Source organism: Artemia sp. Qi Xiang Cuo, chromosome 6, assembly GCF_049724085.1.
Source record: "Artemia sp. Qi Xiang Cuo chromosome 6, ASM4972408v1, whole genome shotgun sequence".
NCBI lineage: Eukaryota > Metazoa > Arthropoda > Branchiopoda > Anostraca > Artemiidae > Artemia > Artemia sp. Qi Xiang Cuo.
Window position 1 is genome coordinate 22,953,850 of NC_142799.1, and position 25,207 is coordinate 22,979,056.

Here is a 25,207-nt window from a genome sequence, read left to right on the forward strand (position 1 = left end):
TCAGGGCAAGGGTTGTAGGTTATGCCCTGGGGGCAAATAAGGTTTTGTATAGACAACGTTGTCATAGAAACTTCAGAAAGGGCTCATTCAGTTGGAAATTTAAATGACTATTTCCGTTTTTAGTAGTCGAAAGTGATTCTAAGGCAACTGACACGCTCACCACTTCCCCAAACACATCCAATCAAAATTTTGGTATAGCAATTTTGTTCAACGTAGTTGAAAGTTCTGGAAATTATATTGTTGAGCAGGACACTCCTCCCACAGTCTTCAGGTGCAAGGGTTATAAGTTATGCCCTGGGGGCATATATGCTTCTTATGGAAGGAATGCTCGTATAAACTTCAGAGAGGGCTCATTTGATTTGAAATTGAAAGTTCTAGTTCATTTTTTTAGCGTCAGAAGATATCGGAGGGTAACCAGCTTCCCCCCAAACCCTTTTTTCCCAAATACATCCAATAAAAATTTTAAGATAGGTATTTTGTTAAAAATAGTTCATATAACGATCATATAACAAAATTCCGGTTTTGACACAACCCACCAGGGCCCGGGGGCAGGCCTTGTAAGTTATGCCCTGGGGGCAAATATTGGTTTTATGGAAGGGATGCTCGTATTAACTTCAAAGAGGGATCATTTGATTGGAAATTGAAAGTTCTAGTTCCCTTTTTAAGAGTCAAAAGAGATTGGAGGGCACCTAGCCCCCCACCCCCTGCGCGCACTTTTTTCCTCAAGCCCCTCCGATAAGAACTTTGAGATAGCTTTTTTAAAATAGTTCAAAGAACATATAACGAAAACTCAAGGGTCAACACAGACACCCAGGGCACGAGGGCAGGTGTTGTAAGCTATGCCCTGGGGCATATGCCCAGTTGTAAGCTATGAAGGGATGCTCGTAAAAAATTCAGAGATGGCTCATTTTATTGGAAATTGAAAGTTCTAATTCCGTTTTTAGAGTCAAAAGAGATGGGAGGGCAAATAGCCCCCCCCCACGCCCCCTCTTCCTCAAATGCATCCAATAAAAATTTTGAGATAATCATTAAGTTAAAAATTTCTCAAAAATCAGATAACCAAAACTCAGGTGTCGTCACAACCCCCCAGGGCCCGGGGGCAGGCGTTGTAAGTTATGCCCTGGGGCATATATTGTTCGTATGAAAGGGATGCTCGTATAAACTTCAGAGAGGGCTCATTTGATTGGATATTGAAAGTTCGAGCTCACTTTTTAATAGTCAAAGGAGATCCAAGGGCAGCTAATCCCCCCCCCCCTGCCTCCTTTTTCAAAACCCATCTGATGAAAATTTTGAGATAGACATCTTGTTAAAAATAGTTCAAAGGTTGGATAAGAAAAAATCCGGTATCAATAGAACCCCACACAGGGCACAGGGGAAGGCGTTCTAAGTTATACCCTAACGGCATGTATGGTTCTTATGAAAGGGATGCTCGTATAAACTTCATAGAGGGCTCATTTGATTAGAAATTGAAAGTTCTAGTTCACTTTTTAAGAGTCAAGAGAGTTAAGGGCAACTAGCCCACCTCACGCCCTTTTTCGCCCAAACCTATCCGCTACATATTCTGAGATAGTCAGTGTTTTGAAAACTCTTCAAAAATTAGATAAAAAAAACGCCCCCAGAGCCCGTTGTAAGTGTTTTCCTGGGGGTGTATATGGTTTTTATGAAAGGGATGCTCGTATAGACTTCAGAGAGGGTTAATTTGATTGGAAATTGAAAGTTCTAGTTCAATTTTTAAGAGTCAAAATATACCCGAGGGCAACTAGCCTCCCCCCACACCCACCCTTTTTCCCCAAGCCCATCTGATAAAATTTTTATAATAGCCATTTCATTAAAAGTAGTTCAAAGGTCAAAGAAGAAAGATTCCTGAGTCGACGGAATCCGCCAGGGCCCGGAGGAAGGCATTATAAGTAATGCTCTAGGGGAATATATAGTTTTTATTGAAAGGATACTCGTATAAACTTTGGAGAGGGTTCATTTGATTGGAAATTGAAAGTTGATGTTTACTTTTAAGAGTCAAGAGGGATCGGAGGTGAACTAGCCTCCCCCCCCCCTTCCTGCATGCCCTAAATGCATCAGATTGGTAGAGCCTGGGTGGCCCTACCCCTGGGCCACCCAGGGCCCGGGGGTAGGCGTTGTAAGTTATGCCCTGGGGTATATATGGTTGCTATGGAAGGGATGCTCGTATAAATTCCTAGAGCGCTCATATGATAGAAAATTGAAAGTTGTAATTCATTTTTTAAGAGTCAAAAGTGATTGGAGGGCAGCTAGCCTCCCCCACACTATATTATTTTTTTCCCAGATGCACTTCATATAGAAGGGTTCGTCGTATAAACTTCAAAGGGGGATCATTCGATTGGAAATCGAGAGTTCTAGTGCCCTTTTTCAGAGTCAAAAGTGATAAGAGGGCAACTGGTCCCCCAAGCCTTTTTTCACAAATACATCTGATAAAAAATTTGAGGTATCCATTTTGTTAAAAATAGTTCAAAGATCATATAACAGAAACACCTTTACGTATGGTCATTTCGTTAAAAATATTTCAAAGATCAGATAAGGAAAACTCTTGTGTCGACCCCCCGCCCCCAGGCCGGGGCAGGCGCTGTAAGTATTTCTCTGGGGGCATATATGGTTCTTATGGAAGGTATGCCCGTATAAACTTTAGAGAGGGTACACTTGAATGGAAATTTAAAGTCGTAGTTCATTTTCTCAGAGTGAAAAAAGATCAGAGGGAAACTAGCCCCTCCCGCCCTCCACACCATTGGGCGTATCGGATGGATAAACCCATCCGATAAAAGTTTCAGGTATTTATTTTGTTGAAAATAGTTCAACCATCAGATATTAAAACTCCAGGGACGACACAACCCCCCAGGGCCCAGGGATAGGCGTTGTAAGTTATACTCTGGGGATAAATATGGTTCTTATAAGTAGTATACGCCTTCTGGATTTGCCCAGACATATAGCAATTTCTACGTTATTCTATAGAAGCTCTACACCTTTTCAAAGAGATTCAGAGCTCCCTCACATGGCCTTCTGGATTTGCTCGGAGGTATAGCAATTTCAACGTTATTCTATAGAAGCTCTACACCTTTTCAAAGAGATTTAGAGCTAGGAATTCAGGTTCCTGGGCCAACCAGACAGGTTTATGGGCTAATAGGTGTATGGAAATACTGTGGGTACATATGGAATCCGGTTAATAGCCTGTAGCTTAAAGGTATCTGAGATATCGCCCCAGTATCGCAAACACTATTAGAGATGTCAAAATGATATCTAATTTGCATTAAGCTAACTCAATTTGCGAAAAGAAATTCCATTTACATAATTCTGCTCTGATTGAATTGTCGCCAGCAATGGGTCGAAAATGACACGTAATCACTGCTAAGCCTTTTGTTATTGCCAGAGGATTACCCAATTCCCTTCTTAGTGTTAACTGACAGTTCCAAAATACGAACATTTTGAAAAGCAGACAGGTTTTTTTTTGTTATTAAAAAATTGGACACTATAATCAGAATTATTTGATTGACATTTAAAAAGGGGTAATGAGATTTGCACAAATTGGAGTGTAGGATTTGTCAATTTTGGAGGGAAAACCAAAAATACTCAGAATCGAAAATAAATGGGATCTGCCTCAAGGGGAAGACTCAGAGGCCCTTTGTGCCCCCATTTGTGAGGGCAGGGGAAGGGGGGGGAGGGACTCTGCTTTTTTAGTCCATAAGATTTTTCTTTACTTGGAGATAAGTAAAAAATAAAGGTTTTCTGTTAAATAAATTATTCATATACATTTTAAAGTAGATGTTATTGTAATGAGGGAACTATTTTGTGTTATTAAATGTAATATTTTCTTTAATTTATGCTAATTAAAAATGCGAGGAGTTCTGTTAAATAAATAATTCTTATACCTTTTAAAATAGCCGTACAGGGTTTGAGGGACTCTGTTGTTTTATTCCGTGTGATTTTTTCTTTTCTTGGTGTTCATTCAAAAAGCGAGGATTTCTGTTAAATAAATAATTCTTATACCTTTTAAAATAGCTTTACGGGGTTTGAGGGACTCAGTTGTTTTATTCCATGTGATTTTTTCTTTACTTGATGGTCTTTCAAAAAGCGAGGATTTCTGTTAAATAAATAATTCATATACCTTTTAAAATAGCTTTATGGGGTTTGAGGGACTCTGTTGTTTTATTCGGTGTGATTTTTTCTTTACATGGTGTTCGTTCAAAAAAGCGAGGATTTCTGTTGAATATATAATTCTTATATTTTTTCCATTCAATTGAAATCGAGGATTTCTGTTAAATAGATAATTCTTATACCTTTTTAAAATAGATTTACGGGGTTTGATAAACTCTGTTGTTTTATTCCATGTGATTTTTTTTTCTTTACATGTTGTTCATTAAATAAGCGAGGATTTCTATTAAATAAATAATTGTTATACCTTTTAATATAGCTTTACGAGGTTTGATGGACTCCGTTGTTTTATTCCTTGTGATTTTTTATTTACTTGGTGATAATTCAAAAAGAGAGGATTTCTGTTAAATAAATAATTCTTATACCTTTTAAAATAGCTTTACGGGGTTTGGGGGACTCTGTTGTTTTATTCCATATGATTTTTTCTTTACTTGATGGTCATTCAAAAAGCGCGGATTTCTGTTAAATAAATAATTCTTATACCTTTTAAAATAGCTTTACGGAGTTTGAGGGACTCTGTCGTTTTATTCCGTGTGATTTTTTCTATACTTGGTGTTCATTCAAAAATCGAGGATTTCTGTTAAATAAAAAATTATTATATTTTTTATGTTCAATTGAAAGCGAGGATTTCTGTTAAATAAATAATTCATATAACTTTTTAAATAGCTTTACGGGATTTGAGGGACTCTGTTGTTTTATTCCGTGTGATTTTTTTCTTTACTTAGTGTTCATTCAAAAAGCGAGGATTTCTCTTAAATAAATAATTCTTAGACCTTTTAAAATAGCTTTACGGGGTTTGAGGGACTCAGTTGTTTTATTCCATGTGATTTTTTCTTTACTTGATGTTCATTCAAAAAGCGAGGATTTCTGTTAAATAAATAATTCTTCTAACTTTTAAATTGGCTCTTAGGTGAGGGAGATAATCCGTTGTCGTTGGCCGTGTGATTTTTTCTTGGATGTGTGTTACTTAAGATATCAAGTATGCATGTTAAATAAATATTTCTCATAACTTATAAAAAATATTCAAGAGGTTAGAGATAGTCTGGGGTTTCATAACATGTGAATTTTTATAATATTATTATTAATAAAAATAGCTATTAGGAATGTTAATTGTATATGTCCTAGACCTTTTAAAAGTGCTTGACTTTGATTGTGTGAATACGGTGTTTTATTCTTTTTGATTTTTCCTTAACTTATATTCAAAAAAACTTCGTGGAGTTAAGAAAATAAGAGATTAACCTTACATTTTAAAATGGCTTTACTGTTTTTGAGTGAGTCTGTTGTTTTAGTCCGAGTGATTTTTTATTTCCTTGGTCTTCATTCAAAAAGCGAGGATTTCTGTTAAAAAAATAATTCTTATACCTTTTAAAATAGCTTTACGGGGTTTGAGGGACTCAGTTGTTTTATTCCATGTGATTTTTTCTTTACTTGATGGTCATTCAAAAAGCGGGGATTTCTGTTAAATAAATAATTCATATACATTTTAAAATGGCTTTACGGGGTTTGAGGGACTCCGTTGTTTTATTCCGTGTGATTTTTTCTTTACTTGGTCTTCGTTCAAAAAGCGAGGATTTCTGTTAAATAAATAATTCATATAAATTTTAAAATATATTTAAGGGGTTTGTGGGACTCCGTTTTTTTATTCTATGTGATTTTTCTGTACCTGATATTCAATAAAAAATCAAGGATTTATTTTAAATAAAGAAATCCCAAACCTTTTTAAAATGGTTGTATGGGACTGGAGGGGCTCTGTTATGTTGTTCGGTGTGATTTTTTGTTTACATGTTCTTCATTCAAAAAGCATAGATTTATGTTAAATATATAATACTCATACATAATAAAAGTTATATCATGGGATTTATTGTCTCTGCTGTTTTATTAACCATGACTTTTTATTCTCTTGTTGTTCTTTTAAAAAGCGGGGATGTATGTTAAATAGATAATTACTATACAATTTAAAATATCCTTGAGGGGGTTGAGGGACTCTCGTGTGTTATTCAGTGTGAATTATTCTTGTATTTGTGTTCATTCAAAAAGCGAGGATTTCTGTTAAATAAATAATTCTTATATTTTTTCCGTTCAATTGAAAGCGAGGATTTCTGATTTTTTCTTTACTTGATGGTCATTTAAAAAGCGAGGATTTCTGTTAAATAAATAATTCTTATACCTTTTAAAATAGCTTTACGGGGTTTGAGGGACTCCGTTGTTTTATTCCATGTGATTTTTTCTTTACTTGATGGTCATTCAAAAAGCGAGGATTTTTGTTAAATAAATAATTCTTATACCTTTTAAAATGGTTTTACGGGGTTTGAGGGGCTCTGTTGTTTTATTCCGTGTGATTTTTTCTTTACTTGATGGTCATTCAAAAAGCGAGGATTTCTGTTAAATAAATAATTCTTATATTTTTTCCGTTTAATTATTTTCAGTTTAAGCCAACATAATTCCAGGGGGAGTAAAAACGGTAGTTATCTAGTACCCGGTAAACAGGTAACTTAATATGCTTCATTAGAAGTAGGTTATTGCTAATGATACCTCCTCGACAGATATTTTTATGGCTCTAACAATTGTACTCTATTCTTGCCCAGAGACACAATGTGGCTTTCCCGTTATTGCTCTATGGCCAGTTATCAACAGTACCTAGTTTATTGCATGTATTAAATCAGTATTTTTTACACAGTGGAATGATAAACACGTAACTAATATCTCTTAAAAAGTGAAGATGAAGCATTTTAAGAAAGTGTGTTCACATGATAGTGTTATTTTAGCATTGAATGCTGACAAGGAGAAGTATTTAAACTATGAAACAATTACAAGTGGTAGCACTATCGGAAACGTATGCGTGCATTGTCATGACAGTAAGGAATTGAATTTCTTTGGAGTATCAAAAAAATTCAACTCTTATGATGGTGGCTATGCGAGATTGAGATCTCCGGAGATGATTGCACTCAAAGAGAATGCCAACATAAAAATAGTAGTTGATAAAGAGGGGTATCTTCTTGCTAGTGCTTGTGGTGACATGTTATCCAGTGTTAAACCATATCGTCAGCTTTCGGGTATTAGCATTCAAATGAAAGCAAAGACGAAAAGAAAGGTCTACTCTTCTACTAATATCATAAACCATATCCTGTCTACATGCCGGAACTGTTACCTGTGTGAAAATAGTGTGATAATAGACAGTGAAATTGCTAAAACAATAAAAAGGGCATTGGCAGAAAATATCACTAAGGAATATAAAGATGAATCGATGAAAAACCAAGTACCAGCAAACGTTACTGCCATTGATCAAACAGTCAATGAATCAAATAATACCAAAGACGAAAAACATATTGACCCTGTCGATGACACACCTATAAAAATTGTGTATGAGTCAAAATGGAATAATGATTATTCTACTGATTACGAAATAAGAGAAGACAATAGCTAGAGTACCAAGAAAGAACATGGTGAACCATTTTATGGAAGAGATTCAAAATATCCAAAGCTCTTCATTGATATTAATAATGTATAATAATATCTATTTTTTTGCATTAATATTCTACATGACATTATTTCATTAAAAATATATTATGCCTTACATTGTTATGTATTCATTATTTTTAGAGTAAGCTAGCATATCGAACGTTTAGAATGTCTATTACAACATCGGAGATGTAAGAAAAGGAATTTATATACATCATATATCGGATAGATAGGTTAACATAGAGAAAATCTAAGTATAAGAATGAATAAATTCTCTATCAACATCTATTGACAGATACTTGGGATAGCATTGACAAAATCAAAGTATCGTAAGTAGCAAACTCTTTCGTGAATTCAACTCATGGGATTTCTCGAATTAAATATCAAAACAATAAAGAGTTTATTACTTACTTGCGATTTTATCATGATTTCTCGAATTAAATATCTGTATTGTGTCCAGGAAGCGAATTCAGGAAAGTGATTGTTACTTACAATTTCTTCACAATTTAATGAAAAGAATAGAACTATTCTAAAGAATAAAGACGGGTTAATCTTAAAGATATTTATTGCTTAAACGTATTAACAGATTTTTTTTTAGAGAAAAAAAAAACGCAACAACAAATGTTTACATAAAAATAGTACTTAGAGTTCACTCTTAAACATCCACAAACGATGGTCCCATGATATAGAATAGTTTTTACCATGTCTTATGGATTTATCCCGATCAGGTATGTTCTTAGGTATCCACTGTGCGAAGAACCTAACCTCGTCTTCAGAACGGTGATAACCCCCTTCAAATTTAGGACACTTAAACTCTTCTAGATTGAAAAGTGGAACCCTAGGGTCACACTTTTGAATTAAAACTTTATCTTTAGGTGCATTACCCTTTACGTAGAGTGCTTCAACCCTAAAAAGGCTGAAAATTTCCCCGATTTCCTCTTGATCATTTCTCAGTTCCCGACCAGCATTACTAATTAGTGTAATCACTCTATAGTAAAATCCCTGTCTGTTTGTATGACGTATTATAGTACTCCACAAGCTTTTATCATACTCAAACATGTTATAGTTTTATTGGATAGTAAACACTATCCAATGATAACAGTCAATTTCTTCGAGTTCCATAGACAATAATAAAAATGCACATTCAAATATAACACCACAAGATGATTTTTTCAAACTGATAAATTCTGTGTCATAAAGTCCTATCATCTTGGAAGTTATTAATGTAGTTGTTAAGTAGAAAAATACTTCATCAAACTTTTATACCTTCGCTCAAGGTTGAATGGAGTTATGGCTAGGGGGATGAGTCCTAAAACCATCTGAATTCATTGTGGTGAGGAGTCATAAAACCCTTGGAAGTCATTGCGGGGAGGAGTCATTGAACTCTCGATAACTATTGGATGTAAATGAAGTCTGGAAATTTCAATAACAGAACAACTGTTTTTTTTCTCTGTATCAAAAACAATTTTCACTTTGCTAAACGATGTAGAAATTTAATTCAAGAAATTATGAAAAAATTCTCAGTAAGTAACAATTTCTGTCTTGAAGTCTACTCTTGGATACACAATACGGAAATCTCATTCGAGAAATTATGAAAATATTTGTAAGTAAGTAACAAGTTCTTTATTGATTTCACCTCTTGAATATACAGTACAGATACTTCATTCAAGAAACGTGATTAAACACGTTTTGAAACTACATGCTATTTGCTTGCCTTTCCTTGGCACCTTTCCAAACGAGCGGGGATTCCCCACTAGTTCCTACACATTGCGAAAAGTGAGCAGTACGAAAACTCCACGTTTTCAACCAGACTGGTTTTTTTTCTCTTTATCACAAAAAATTTTCACTTAGCTACACGATGTAGAAATTTAATTCAAGAAATTATGAAAAAATCCTCAGTAAGTAACAATTTCTTTCTTGAAGTCAACTCTTGGATACACAATACGGAAATTTCATTCAAGAAATTGTGAAAATATTTGTAAGTAAGTAACAAGCTCTTTATTGATTTCACCTCTTGGATATACAGTACAGATACTTCATTCAAGAAACGTGATAAGACAAGTTTTGAAACTACATGCTATTTGCTTGCCTTTCCTTGGCACCTATCCAAACGAGCAGGGATTCCCCACTGGTTCCTACACATTGCAAAAAAGTGAGCAGTACGAAAACTCCACGTTTTCAACCAGACTGGTTTTTTAGACAACACCCATTTTTTTAGGGGCCAATCAGACACAGCGGAGGTTGCTCAATATACAATAACTTGATTGGTGATTGGTTACACACCGCGACGGCGCATACATAGTGAGAGAGAGACATGCAAAGTCAACATAGCTTTCTTTAATTTTTTTAAGGTTAATTTAGACGAGGTTACGTGCGCGCACGTAACCTCAAGAGGTGAAATCAATAAAGAGCTTGTTACTTACTTACAAATATTTTCATAATTTCTTGAATGAAATTTCCGTATTGTGTATCCAAGAGTTGACTTCAAGAAAGAAATTGTTACTTACTGAGAATTTTTTCATAATTTCTTGAATTAAATTTCTACATCGTGTAGCTAAGTGAAAAATTGTTTGTGATAAAGAGAAAAAAAAACAGTCTGGTTGAAAACGTGGAGTTTTCGTACTGCTCACTTTTTTGCAATGTGTAGGAACCAGTGGGGAATCCCCGCTCGTTTGGAAAGGTGCCAAGGAAAGGCAAGCACAAAGTATGAAGTTTCAAAACGTGTTTAATCACGTTTCTTGAATGAAGTATCTGTACTGTATATTCAAGAGGTGACATCAATAAAGAGCTTGTTACTTACTTACAAATACTTTCATAATTTCTTGAATGAAATTTTCTTATTGCGTATGGAAGAGTTAAGTTCAATAAGGAAATTGTAACTTACTGAAAATTTTTTATAATTTCTTGATTTAAATTTCTACCTCGTGTAGCAAAGTGAAAATTGTTTGTGATACAGAGAAAAAAAAGAATTGTTCTGCTATTGAAATTTAAAGACTTCATTTACATGCAATAGATACCGAGAGTTCAATGACTCCTCCCCGCAATGTCTTCCAAGGGTTTTATGACTCCTCCCCACAATGAATTCAGATGGTTTTAGGACTCATCCCCCTAGCCATAACTCCACTCAACCTTGAGCGAAGGTATAAAAGTTTGATGAAGTATTTTTCTACTTAACAACTACATTAATAACTTCCAAGATGATAGGACTGTATGACACAGAATTTATCAGTTTGAAAAAATCATCTTGTGGTCAACTAACCCCCCGGTCCATAACCCTTAATTAAATTTCACAAGTTCATCAACCATTTTATGAATTATAAATTGAATGGATTCGTTTTGTTGCAAGCTTAGCTGCAGTTCGTTTACTTTTCTCATCATTTAACCCATTCTGACCTTTGTTCGCAAGGTCATCTTTCGTTTCAGAAATATTATTAAAATCAGTATTGGTTGAATATCTTGCCTGCATTTTAATTAAACTATTATAAATTGAATTGATCCCAACTTCCCCTTCATCTCTATTGATACTAGTACCCCCATATATTATCTTTTTTATTTCTATAATTTCCCTGAAGCTTTGTAAAAGTCCTACAGACGTATCTACTATTTTTGTTTGATCAAATAAAATACTGTGATGAGGAAAATTATAAAGGTGTTCTGCAACCGCTGACTCAAACGTTTCTGGTGTTTTGTTTTGTTTTAGAGCGTAATCTATTGCATTCTTGTGTTGTTCTAGCCTATTTTCTAAAGTTTGTTGCGTTCTAACCACATATAATTTTCCACAAGAACATGGAATTTTGTATACTCCCTTTTGCAAATTTCTCGGTATCTTGTCTTTCCCTTTATTTAACAACGAGCTTATATTATGTCCTGATTTAAATGCTGTATTTATATTATGTTTTTTTAATTCTCTTCTTAATTTTTGTGATAAAATTGGTACAAAAGGCAAAGTTATGTAATTTGTTTCTTGATTTGACCCATCTTCTTCTAATATTTTTGGCTCCGTCAACTTTTTTTCCTCTTTTCAATTATTTGAGAAATCATTTTTTCCGGATAGCCATTACCTATTAGAATATCCTTAATAAAAATTAGTTCATTTCTTATGTATCCTGGTGATGCTAATTTTAATACCCTATCCACTAAAGAAATAACCACACCTGTGGGTAGAACGCAACAAACTGTAGAAAATAGGCTAGAACAACACAAGAATGCAATAGATTACGCTCTAAAACAAAACAAAACACCAGAAACGTTTGAGTCAGCGGTTGCAGAACATATTTATAATTTTCCTCATCACAGTATTTTATTTGATCAAACAAAATTAGTAGATATGTCTGTAGGACTTTTACAAAGCTTCAGGGAAATTATAGAATTAATAAAGATAATATATGGGGGTACTAGCATAAATAGAGATAAAGGCGAATTTGGGATCAATTCAATTTATAATAATTTAATTAAAATGCAGGCAAAATATTCAACCAAAACTGATTTTAATAATATTTCTGAAACGAAAGATGACCTTGCAAACAAAGGTCAGAATGGGTTAAATGATGAGAAAAGTAAACGAACTGCAGCTAAGCTTGCAACAAAACGAATCCATTCAATTTATAATTCATAAAATGGTTGATGAACTTGTGAAATTTAATTAAGGGTTATGGACCGGGGGTTAGTTGACCTTTTATTGTTTTGGTCTAAGTATAAATATATTCTTCATTTTTGATAGATTTCAATTTATATACTGGGAGGAGGCGAGTAGAATCAATATAGACATTCAGTACATGGAAGTGTTTATTTAATATATTTCCATTTATATACTGAGATGATGACAGTTGATAGAAATTAATTTAATTGAATTTTTTATTAATTTTTTTTTTTTTTGTCTTTTTTTTTTATTTTTTTATTTCTTTTTGGCTTTTTTTTCTATTTTTTTTTTTTTTTTTTTTTTTTGTAATGTAATTTAAGTTGTTTTTTTTTTTTGCTTTATTTTTTTTTTTTTTTTTTTTACGTTTAGAAAGGCTCCCGGATGTGGGGCCGAAATATTAGGAGCTTTTGTGCATAATTAATTGTTTTGTAGTTAAATGCTTGTTAGAAAATTAAAACCCGTTTTTCGTGTTTAAAAATTTTTTTTTGTTTTTAATGGAAAAGCAGTGTGGTCTAAGAAATTATTTACATCTTGTGGTGTTATATTTGAATGTGCATTTTTATTATTGTCTATGGAACTCGAAGAAATTGACTGTTATCATTGGATAGTGAACTATAACATGTTTGAGTATGATAAAAGCTTGTGGAGTACTACATTACATCATATAAACAGACTGGGATTCTACGATAGAGTGATTACACCACTTAATAATACTGGTCAGGAACTGAGAAATGTTCAGGAGGAAGTCAGTGAAATTTGCAGCTTTTTCGGGGTTGAAGCGCTCTACGTAAAGGGCAATGTACCTACAGATAAAGTTTTAATTCAAAAGTGTGATCCTAGGATTCCACTTTTCAATCTAGAAGAGTTTAAGTGTCCTAAATTTGAAGGGCGTTATCACCGTCCTGAAACCGAGGTTAGGTTTTTTGCACAGTGGATACCTAAGAACATACCTGATCGTGATAAATACATAAGATATGGTAAAGACTATTCTATATCGCGGGACCATCGTATGTGGAAGTTTAACAGTGAACTCTCAGTACTGTTTTTATTTAAACATTTGTTGTTGTTTTTTTTCTAAAAAAAATATTTTAATACGTTCAATTAATAAATATCTTTAATCCTAAACCTTATTTATTCCTTAGAATAATTCTATTCTTTTCATTAAATTGTGATGAAATTGTAAGTAACAATTGTTTTCTTGAATTCACTTCATGGACACAATGCAGATATTTAATTCGAGAAATCATGATAAAATCGCAAGTAAGTAATAAACTCTTTATTGTTTTGATATTTAATTCGAGAAATCCCATGAATTGAATTCAAGAAAGAGTTTGCTACTTACGATACTTTGATTTTGTCAATGCTATCCCAAGTATCTGTCAATAGATGTTGATAGACAATTTATTCATTCTTATACTTAGATTTTCTCTATGTTAACCTGTCTATCCGATATATGATGTATGTAAATTCCTTTTCTTACATCTCCGATGTTGTAATAGACATTCTAAACGTTCGATATGCTAGCTTACTGTAAAAATAATGAATACATAACAATGTAAAGCATAATATATTTTTAATGAAATAATGTCATGTAGAATATTAATACAAAAAATAGATATTATTATACATTATTAATATCAATGAACAACTTCGTAAATTTTGAATCTGTTCTATAAAATGTTTCACTATGTTCTCTCTTGATACTATAGCTATTGTCTTTTCTTAGTTCATTATATGTAGAATAATCATTATTCCTTTTTGTCTTATACACAATTCTTATAGGTTTGTCATCGACAGGGTCAATATACTTTTTGTCTTTGGTATTATTTGATTCATTGACTGTTTGATCAATGGCAGTAACGTTTGCTGGTATTTTGTTTTTCATCCATTCATCTTTATATTCCTTAGTAATATTTTCTGCCAATGCCCTTTTTATTTTTCTTGCAATTTTACTGTCTATTATCACAACATTTTTACACAGGTAACAGTTCCGGCATGTAGACAGGATATGGTTTATGATATTAGTAGAAGAGTAGGCCTTTCTTTTCGTCTTTGCTTTCATTTGAATGCTAATACCCGAAAGCTGACGATATGGTTTAACACTGGGTAACATGTTACCACAAGCACTAGCAAGAAGATGCCCCTCTTTATCAACTATTATTTTTATGTTGGCATTATCTTTGAGTGCAATCATCTCCGGAGATTTCAATCTCGCATATCCACCATCATAAGAGTTGAATTTTTTGGTACTCCAAAGAAATTCAATTCCTTACTGTCATGACAATGCACGCATACGTTTCCGATAGTGCTACCACTTGTACTTATTTCATAGTTCAAATACTTCTTCATGTCATCATTCAATGCTACAATAACACTATCATGTGAACACACTTTCTTAAAATGCTTCATCTTCACTTTTTTAGAGATATTAGTTACGTGTTTATCGTTCCACTGTGTAAAAAATACTGATTTAATAAATGCAGTAAACTAGGTAGTGTCGATAACTGGCCATAGAGCAATAACGGGAAAGCCACATTGTGTCTCTGGGCAAGCATAGAGTACAATTGTTAGAGCCATAAAAATATCTGTCGAGGAGGTATCATTAGCAATAACCTCCTTCTAATGAAGCATATCAAGTCACCTGTTTACCGCGTACTAAATAACTACCGTTTTTACTCCCCCTAGAATTATGTTGGCTTAAACTGAAAATAATTAAACGGAAAAAATATAAGAATTATTTATTTAACAGAAATTCTCTCTTTTTGAATGACTAACAAGTAAAGACAAAATCACACGGAATAAAACAATTGAGTCCCTCAAACCTCGTAAAGTTATTTTAAAAAGTATAAGAATTATTTATTTAAAAGAAATCATCGCTTTTGGAATGACCATCAAGTAAAGAACAAATCATATGGAATAAAACAACAGAGTCCATCAAACCCCGTAAAGCTATTTTAAAAGGTATAAGAATTATTTATTTAACAGAAATCCTCGCTTTCAATTGAACGGAAAAAATATAAGAATTATTTATTTAACAGAAATCCTCGACTTTTGAATGAACACAAAGTAAAGAAAAAATCACACGGAATAAAACAACAGAGTCCCTCAAACCCCGTAAAGCTATTTTAAAAGGAATAAGAATTATTTATTTAACAGAAATCCTTGCTTTTTGAATGAACACCAAGTAAAGAAAAAAAATAATACGGAATAAAACAACAGAGTCCCTCAAACCCCGTAAAGCTATTTTAAAAGGTATAAGAATTATTTATTTAGCAGAAATCCTCGCTTTTTGAATGACCATCAAGTAAAAAAAATCACATGGAATAAAACAACTGAGTCCCTCAAATACCTTAAAGCTATTTTAAAAGGTATAAGAATTATTTATTTAACAGAAATCCTCGCTTTTTGAATGACCATCAAGTAAAGAAAAAATCACAGGGAATAAAACAAACGAGTTCCCTCAAACCCCGTAAAGCTATTTTAAAAGGTATAAGAATTATTTATTTAACAGAAATCCTCGCTTTTTGAATGATCATCAAGTAAAGAAAAAATCTCATGGAATAAAACAGCAGAGTCCCTCAAACTCCCCCCCCCCTGCCCTCAGAAATGGGGGAACGAAGGGCCTCTGAGCTCTGAGTCTTCCCCTTGAGGCAGATCCCATTTATTTTCGATTCTGAGTATTTTTGGTTTTCCCTCCAAAATTGACAAATCCTACACTCCAATTTGCAAATCTCATTACCCCTTTTTAAATGTCAATCAAATAATTCTGATTATAGTGTCCACTGCAATCCTCTTGCAATAACAAAAGGCTTAGCAGTGATTACGTGTCATTTTCGACCCATTGCTGGCGACAATTCAATCAGTGCAGAGTTGTGTGAATGGAATTTCTTTTCGCAAATTGAGCTAGCTTAATGCAAATGAGATATCATTTTGATATCTCTAATAGTGTTTGCGATACTGGGGCGAGATCTCAGATACCTTTAAGCTACAGGCTATTAACCGGATTCCATATGTACCCACAGTATTTCCATACACCTATTAGCCGAGGAACCTGTCTGGTTGGCGCAGATACTTGTCTGATTGACCCAAAAACCTGAACTCCTAGCTCTAAATCTTTTTGAAAAGGTGAAGAGTTTCTATAGAACAATATAGAAATTGCTATACCTCCGAGGAAATCCAGAAGGTCATTTGAGGGAGTCCTGAATATCTTTGAAAAGTTGTAGAGCTTCTATAGAATAACGTTGAAACTCCTATATGTCTGGGCAAATCCAGAAGGCGTATACTACTCTTATAGAAGGGATACTCGTATAAACTTTAGAGAGGGCTCATTTGATTGAAAATAGAAGGTTCTTGTTCATTTTTAAAGATTCAAAAGAGACCGAAGCTTAATCTTGTCCCCCCATGCCCTTTTTCCCCAAACCCATCCGATAAAAATTTTGAGATAGCAATTTTGTTAAAAATAGTTCAAACATCAGATAATAAAAAATCCGAGGTTGACACGAACCCATTTTTTCACTTTGATATTGTTACTTTGATATCAGTTTTGATACTTTGATGAACATTTGATTATTTTTTTTAAAGTTTGATTTTGAAATATGAAATTTTAAAAAACCTAAAACTTTTTGCAATCAAAAACGAACAAAACTTGATTAAAAAAACTTTCCGAATAATAAGTTTTCAAAAAAAAGTAAAAGCCATTTTAAACTTAAGCTCAGCATATGCAAATACCTTTTAAAATTCAAACTCAAAACGACCAGAAATTGCTATTAAAGAAAAAATGAAACCCAAAACGAACAGGAATTAAATAAACAATCCTAGCAAAAACGTACAACAAGTAACAATATTAATGAATAAATAGATCTTAAAGCGAGAAATGCTTAGATTGAATATGAAAATCACGCTTAAAACGAAAAAAAATGTTTTCCTATTCAAATATAAAGAAAACTAAAAACGAACATAAATTAAAGAAAACAATCGATGCAAACAAACATACAACAGATATTAGTGTAAATTAATAAATAAATCTTAAAACGAGTGAAACTTAAATTGAATATGCATATCAAGCTTGAAAAGAACAAAAATCACCACAAACAAGAGTTTGGGTACGACTTCCTTCTCTCACTGTAAGTCTAAAACCTACTGCGTCATTGGTGCTTTACTGATAACTGTATGCGTCTTGAACAGTCTTAGAAAGTATAAACAACATCAAATTGAATATTTGATGTATAATGATATTAATTGTTGATCCATCAAGATCCATCAGTTGAAGATTTTATTTCCCTGTAATTGTATTTTATTTTCAATGCTGTAAGAACTGGAAAAGAAAATATTTGTAATATAATTCGTTTCAAGTTAAGCGCCAATGATGCAATAGGCTTTTGGTTTTTATTTACAGTTAGGAAAGGAGGCAGTATCCAACCACTTGTTTGTAGGGAAACTATATTCGTCTTTAATAACTTTAAAAAAAGCTAATAAATTAAACTGAATATTTTCTGTATAATGATATTAATTGCTGAAAGCTCATCAGTTCAATATTTTACTATAATTTTATTGTTTATTTTCAATATTAAGTACAAAAGAAAATATTTGTCATAAAATTGGTTTGATGAATAAAAATATTTGATGTATAATGATATTAATTGTTGAAAGATCCATCAGTTCAAGAATTTATTTCACTGTAATTGTATTTTTATTTTCAATACTGTAAGAACTGGAAAAGAAAACAGGAAAGGAGGCAGTATCCGAACACTTGTATGTAGGGAAGCTATATTCGTCTTTAACAACTTTAAAACGAGCTAATAAATTAAACTGAAAATTTTATGTATAATGATATTAATTGCTGAAAGCTTATCAGTTCAAAATTTTACTATAATTTTAATGTTTATTTTCAATATCAAGTACAAAAAAAATGTTTCTAATAAAATTGGTTTTCAGTACAGGGCCAATGTCGCAGTAGGTTTTAGACTTTTACAGTGAGAGAAAGAGGTCATACCCAAACTCTTGTTTGTGGTGATTTTTGTTCGTTTCGAGCTTGATTTGCATACTCAATTTAAGTGTCACTCGTTTTAAGATTTATTTATTAATTACATTAATATCTATAGTATGTTTGTTTGCATCGATTGTTTTATTTAATTTCTCTTCGTTTTAAGTTTCATTTATACATCAATAGAAAAATATTTTTTTTCGTTTTAAGCTTAATATTCATATTCAATCTAAGCATTACTCGCTTTAAGATCTATTTATTCATTTGTATTATTACTTGTTCTATGTTTTTGCTATCATTGTTTATTTAATTTCTGTTCGTTTGGGTGTTATTTGTATCTGCTGAGCTTAAGTTTAAAATGGCCTTAACTTTTCTTTGAAAAACTTATTTTTCGGAAAGTTTTTTTTTAATTAATCATATAAAAGAAGCAAAAGTGGTTTTGTGAAATTATGTCCTCGATCACTTATTAGTTTTCAAAGTTTTTTATAATGATATTAAAGTAGTATATTACCATTTTCAGCTTTATAATGAACACTTGGATAATAAAGGACACTATAATGGACCCCACACTAAAGAGCTGTATGAGGCTTTGCAGGAGCTTGATGCCATTATTTACAGACTTTTTGAGAAAATTAGTCGTAGCTCCCTAAAACACAAGGTAAGCAGTTGCAGCTATATTTTCTCTCTCTTCCCCCTTCTCTCTCTTTGTTCTTTATTCCCTTTTTAATGTAGTGTACTATGTGTATATATTATTATACTTCCGTCAATCTGTGTTTTATTAATTTTAATGTAAGCGAAATACTTCCACCACAAGAGGGAAAATTCATGACACATTAGTGCAATACAACCTAGGAGACTGGGTTTTATCCTTCTTCTAATTTCCATTTATTCACGCTCTTATTTGTCCATTTTTCTCATTTCGGTTTCCTTTATTCATTCTTCCTTTTAGGTCTTGTTTCTTTTACCTATTTATATAACTGTTCTTATATAAGATTCATGTATCTTATTATAACATATTTATACGCTCTAAAACTGCCAGAGTAGCAGTCGACTTTGTTTTCTGAGGTTTTAGACCAAATTTGCTTGTTTTACGATATATTACTGACAGAACACCAGAGGAATTAGTTAATCCAGAACTTGGTTTTCTTACAACTTCTAAAAATCTACTTCTCTCGCACTTTTATTGGCTGAATTTTTTTTTCGGCTTGTCCGTTAAACCCCATATTAAAACAGGGCAAAGCACATTCTGAATACAGAATTAGATTTCACAGAATAGGAAACTTTTTACTCCTTTTTGACTTTAATAGGTAATTTTGCCAATTTTTTCTGTAAAAACCTTTTCGTAAGTTTCCTTTTTCCCCTCACTTGAATGGTATAGGGTTTATTTGTATCAAACAGTTCGTGAAAGCGAACTGTAAGTAAGGAGCGACCCGGCTCAATAGTAACCGAAGCTCTAAAAAACGGAATTTTAATACTAATAGACATATTTAAAAAACTGGATTTGTATGCTGATTCCAAAAATATAAGATTCACTAAGTTTAGTCATACCCATCAAAGGTTACGAGCCTGAGAAATTTTGTCTGATTTTAAAAAAAGGGGGACACACCCCCTAAAAGTCATAGAATGTTAATAAAAATCACATCATCAGATTCAGCATATCAGAGAATCCTAATGTAGAGGTTTCAAGCTCTTATCTACAAAAATGTGGAATTTTGTATTTTTGGCCAGAAGGAAGATCACGGATGAGAGTTTATTTGTTTTTTTTTCTGTTTTTTATTGTTTGTTTGTTTTTCCCAGGGGTGATCGTATCGACACAATAGTCCTAGAATATCGTGAAAGGGCTCATTTGAACGGAAATTAAAAGCTCTAATGCCCTTTTTAAGTGACAAAAAAGATTGGAGGGCAACTAGGCCCCCTCCCACGGCCCGTTTTTCTCAAAATCGTCCAGTCAAAATTTTGGAGTAGCCATTTTGTTTAGCACTGTTGAAAGTTTGAATAAATATACCCTTGGGGATTTCATGACCCCCCCCCCCCTGAGCCCCTGGGAAAAGGTCTTTAAGATAAAAAATTTGCCCATTGTTTACGTGTAGTATTTGTTATTGGGAAGTATTCCTACATTTTTCGGGTGAGGGGGGGGGGCAAATTTTCTACAGGTGGGATTTTTCACAGTGACAAATTTTCGTGGAGAGGGATGTTCTTAGGGGACGAATTTTTCCGTGAAAATTTTACACTGGTGAAATTTGCCAGAATTCCTATACGAGATTCTTCTTATGTTTTGCTTTCTCTTTGTCGATTCAATTTTAGACGTGGAGATTTTAAGGGTAAGTGTTCGAGGTAAGTTTTCACCAGGATTTAATTGTCTAGAGCATCGTTTCTCAAACTCATTTAGACACTGTACCCCTTTTTACCCACAAAATATTTTATGTAACCCTTCTCAGTTACCGGTAGTAAGGAAACTATAGCTAAAATAGAAATAAAATTGTCCTAGAGTTAAAGGGTTGTTTATTTTTTTTTGTTGGCTGGCTGTGTACCCCCTAAAAATTTTTGCGTACCCCCAAGGGGTACACGTACCACAGTTCGGGAACCACTGGTCCAGAGAATAAATCGGCCAAAAAGAGGGATTTTTCCGTGGAGATGTAGCCAGATTTCCTGATATTATTTAAAAAACGATCAGAAATTAAATAAAAAACAAGTTTTTTTCAACTGAAAGTAAGGAGCAACATTAAAACTTAAAACGAACATGAATAATTACGTATGTGAAGGGGCTCGCCCCCTTGGTTAATACCTCGCTCTTTACGCTAAAGTTTTTTTTAGTACTTTCATAAGATCTATTTATTCTATTAAATCTTTTGTGATTCAGGGGTCATTCTTAAAGAATTGGAACAAAATTTGAACTTAGCGTAAAGAGTTAGGTATTGACGAGGGGGTGAACCCCCTCATATATGTAATAAAAAATATACGAATACAGAAGTTCGTTAAATAAGTTAATTCGTAAGTTTCATATATTTATTAATAATAAAAACGTTCGTAAACAAAATTAAAAGTTCTAGTTCCCTTTTTAAGTAAACGAACATAAATAATTACGTATGTGAAGGGGCTCGGCCCCTTGGTTAATACCTCGCTCTTTACGCTAAAGTTTTTTTTAGTACTTTCATAAGATCTATTTATTCTATTAAATCTTTTGTGATTCAGGGGTCATTATTAAAGAATTGGAACAAAATTTGAACTTAGCGTAAAGAGTTAGGTATTGACGAGGGGGTGAACCCCCTCATATATGTAATAAAAAATATACGAATACAGAAGTTCGTTAAATAAGTTAATTCGTAAGTTTCATATATTTATTAATAATAAAAACGTTCGTAAACAAAATTAAAAGTTCTAGTTCCCTTTTTAAGTAACTAAAAAATTGAAGGGCAACTAGACCCCCTACCTCATTCCTTTTTTCTCAAAACCGTCCAATCAAAATTTTGAGACAGTTATTTAGCCAAAAAAAGTAAAAAAAATAATACGCAAATTTCATTTTAATTATTCATATACGAGTAGAGGAGGGGGTACCAGCCCCATGTGGCACCCCTGCTGCCACCTACAACTTTTTTTGCACCCCAAATAAGGGCATAGCCTCCCTAGGGAGAACACGTGGTTAATGGGGTCAATGACCTCTTTTTCCAAGGTCGATTTATTTGATGTTTCTATGTGTAATAGCTCCGGGGCGAAGGTTGCACATGCGCATTGAATTCTAACGGGAAACAATGTTATTGATCTAGGACTTGAGGGGGAAGTGAATTTCCGAGAACTTGATTGTGTAATCGATCGCGAATGTCATGGTGTCCAGAAATAGTATTTGTTGTTCTTGCTCTAGGCAATGTTATGAGTTTCCCGGAATTTGGAACACCTGTGCTGTCAACCTCAATTCACCTATCGTGAATCAATAATTCCCCTTAGAAACAACAAATTAATTTTCCCTTTCTTGACAGATCAATCAATCAATGACATCATCTGTCAGACTTTAAAAATTTCCGCCTAGAAACATTTCTCTAGGAATAGATCCAAGTCATTAATGTCTTTGCCTCGGGAACAACTCTTTTGGTCGAACTCCAAAGGATATTAATAACCAAAGGCCATGGAAACAATTAGGCAAGAAACATCTTAGCGATGAATTGTTTTAGCGCGCGAGAAGGTTTCATATTAATTTGAAATGTGTTAGCACAGAGATGCCAATAACAAAGGAACACGCTGAATTTACGTTTAGTGATTATTTGGGCGAAACCGTTTTAGACAGGTTATGGAACTATTTTGGCGAAACAGATAGAGACATTTTAAAAGAAGATTTTAAAGAGATTTTGGAAGAGGTTTTGAGTGTGGTCGTTATAATACACAAGTTTCATTTGAACAGTGTTGTGAGGTCCTCTAACCCAACCCCAAAGGGTTCCAATCCTCCTACCCCAACCCCGAAGGAAGCCCCCGGTCCTCAAAGGCCCCCCACCCTTCCCCAGGCCCGCCACCGGGCCCCACAAGTGCCCCCGGGCCCAACTGCCCCCCCCCCCCCGGAAACTAAAAGGTCCCCCAAGCTCCCAAAGGGCCACCGGCGCCCCCAAAGGCCCACCCAGACCCCCAAAGGCCATCCCCAGGCCCCCCAAAGGCCCATCGAGCTCCCAAAGGACAAACGGGGTCCCAAAAGCCCTCCATCGGCCCCCAACTGCCCTAAAGGCCCTCCCCTGGTCCTCAAAGGTCCCCCGGGCTCCCAAAGGATCAACGGGGTCCCAAAGGCCCTCCACCGGTCCCCAAATGTCCCCCAGGCCCCCAAAGGCCCTCCCTGTGCCCCAAAGGCCCACCCAGACCCCCAATGGCCATCCCCGGGCCCCCCCAAAGGCCCATCGCGCTCCAAAGGACCAACGGGGTCCCAACGGCCCTCCACCGGTCCCCAACTGGCCCCCAGGTCCCCAAAGGCCCTCCCTGTGCCCAATGGCCCTCCCTGTGCCCCAAAGGCCCTCCCCCGGCCCCCAAAGGCCCACCCCAGACCCACAACAGCCATCCCCGGGCCCCCCCAAGGCCCATTGAGTTCCCAAAAGACCAACAGGGTCCCAAAGGCCCTCCACCGGTCCCCAAATGTCCCCAGGCTCCCAACTGGCCCCCCGGACCCCCAAAGGCCCTCCCCCCCCCCCAAAGGTCCACCAGGCTCCCAAAGGACCAATCGGTCCTCAAGTGCCCCCCAGACCCCCAAAGGCCCACCCAGACCCCCAAATGCCATCCCCGGACCCCCAAAGCCCATCCCCCGGTCCCCCAAGGTCCCCCCGAGCTCCCCAACGACCACCGACCCTCAAGGGACCCACAGACCCTCAAAGGCTCTCCCCGAGCACCCGTCTTTCGTTGATGTGTGTTGTCTGAAACCTATGATTTGGGATGTGTAGTTTGCTACTTCAGGCTTTTCTGAGCTAAGGTTTCCTAGTATTTCCTAGGTGAATGTTGTCTGAAACCAGTAGTTTGGGATGAGTAGTTTGCTATTTCAGGCTTTTATGAGCTAGGTTTCTTAGCCTTTCGTATGTGTGTGTTGAGTGAAACTGATGATTTGGGATATGTAGTTTGCTATTTTTGACTTTTCTGAGTTGGATTTCTTAGTCTTTCATAGGTGTGTAGTGTCTGAAACATATGATTTGGGATGTGTATATTGATATTTTAGAATTTTCTGAGCTGGATTTCTTATACTTTCATAGGTATTATTTGTCAGAAACTATTTATTTGGTATGTTTAGTTTGATATTTCAGGCTTTTCTGATCTAAGGTTTTCTAGTATTTCGTAGGTGAATGTTGTCTGAAACCAATAGTTTGGGATGAATAGTTTGCTATTTTTGACTTTTCTGAGCTAGGTTTCTTAGTCTTTCGTTGGTGTGTGTTGACTGAAACCGATGATTTGGGATATGTAGTTTGCTATTTTTGTCTTTTCTGAGTTGGATTTCTTAGTCTTTCATAGGTGTGTAGTGTATGAAACCTATGATTTGGGGTGGGTGGATTGCTACTTTTGACTTTTTTGAGCTGGATTTCTTAGACTTTCATAGGTGTTTGTTGTCTGAAACATATAGTTTGGGATGACTAATTTGCTATTTTTGACTTTTCTGAGCTAGGTTTCTTAGCCGTTCATAGGTGAGTGTTGTCTGAAACCTATGATTTGGGATATGTAATTTGCTATTTCCGACTTTTCATAACCGGATTTCTTAGTCTTTCATAGGTGTGTATTGTCTGAAACATATGATTTGGGGGTGTGTGGGTTGCTATTTTTTTGACTTTTCTGAGCTGGATTTCTTAGCCATTCGTAGGTGTGTGTTGACTGAAACCTATGATTTGGGATGGTTAATTTGCTATTTTTGACTTTTCTGAGCTAGATTTCTTAGCCTATCATATGTGTGTCCTTTCAGAAAATTATGATTTGGGAGGTGTAGTTTGCTTTTTGGACTTTTCAGAGCTAGGATTCTTAGTCACTCATAGGTGTTTGTTGTCTGAAACTTCGAGTTTGGGATGAGTAGTTGGCTATTTCAGACTTTTCTGAGCTAAGGTTTCTTAGTATTTCGTAGGTGAATGCTGTCTGAAACTTATGATTTGGGATATGTAAATTACTATTTCGGGCTTTTCTGAGTTGGATTTCTTAGTCTTTCATAGGTGTGTAGTGTCTGAAACCTATGATTTGGGATGTGTAGTTTGCTATTTTCGACTTTTCTGAGTTAGGTTTCTTAGCCTTTCATAGGTATGTGTTGTCAGAACATTATGATTGGGGATGTGTAGTTTGCTATTTCAGGCTTTTCTGAGCTAAGGTTTTCTAGTATTTCGTAGGTGAATGTTGTCTGAAACCAATAGTTTGGGATTTGTAATTTGCTATTTCCGACTTTTCATAACCGGATTTCTTAGTCTTTCGTAGGTGTGTGGTGCCTGAAACCTATGATTTGGGATGTGTGGGTTGCT

General features: G+C 34.8%; 1 protein-coding gene across 2 annotated transcripts in view; it reads left to right on the forward strand.

Moving 5' to 3' along the window:
* LOC148951000 (glycerophosphocholine cholinephosphodiesterase ENPP6-like) overlaps positions 1-25,207 on the forward strand; it is a 155,022-nt gene that overhangs the window by 106,412 nt on the left and 23,403 nt on the right. For both annotated transcript variants that reach the window (XM_089090552.1, XM_089090553.1), the window contains one exon: positions 18,778-18,915. In XM_089090552.1, coding sequence (XP_088946678.1) covers positions 18,778-18,915 — 138 coding nt within the window. The remainder of the gene's footprint in view (positions 1-18,777; positions 18,916-25,207) is intronic.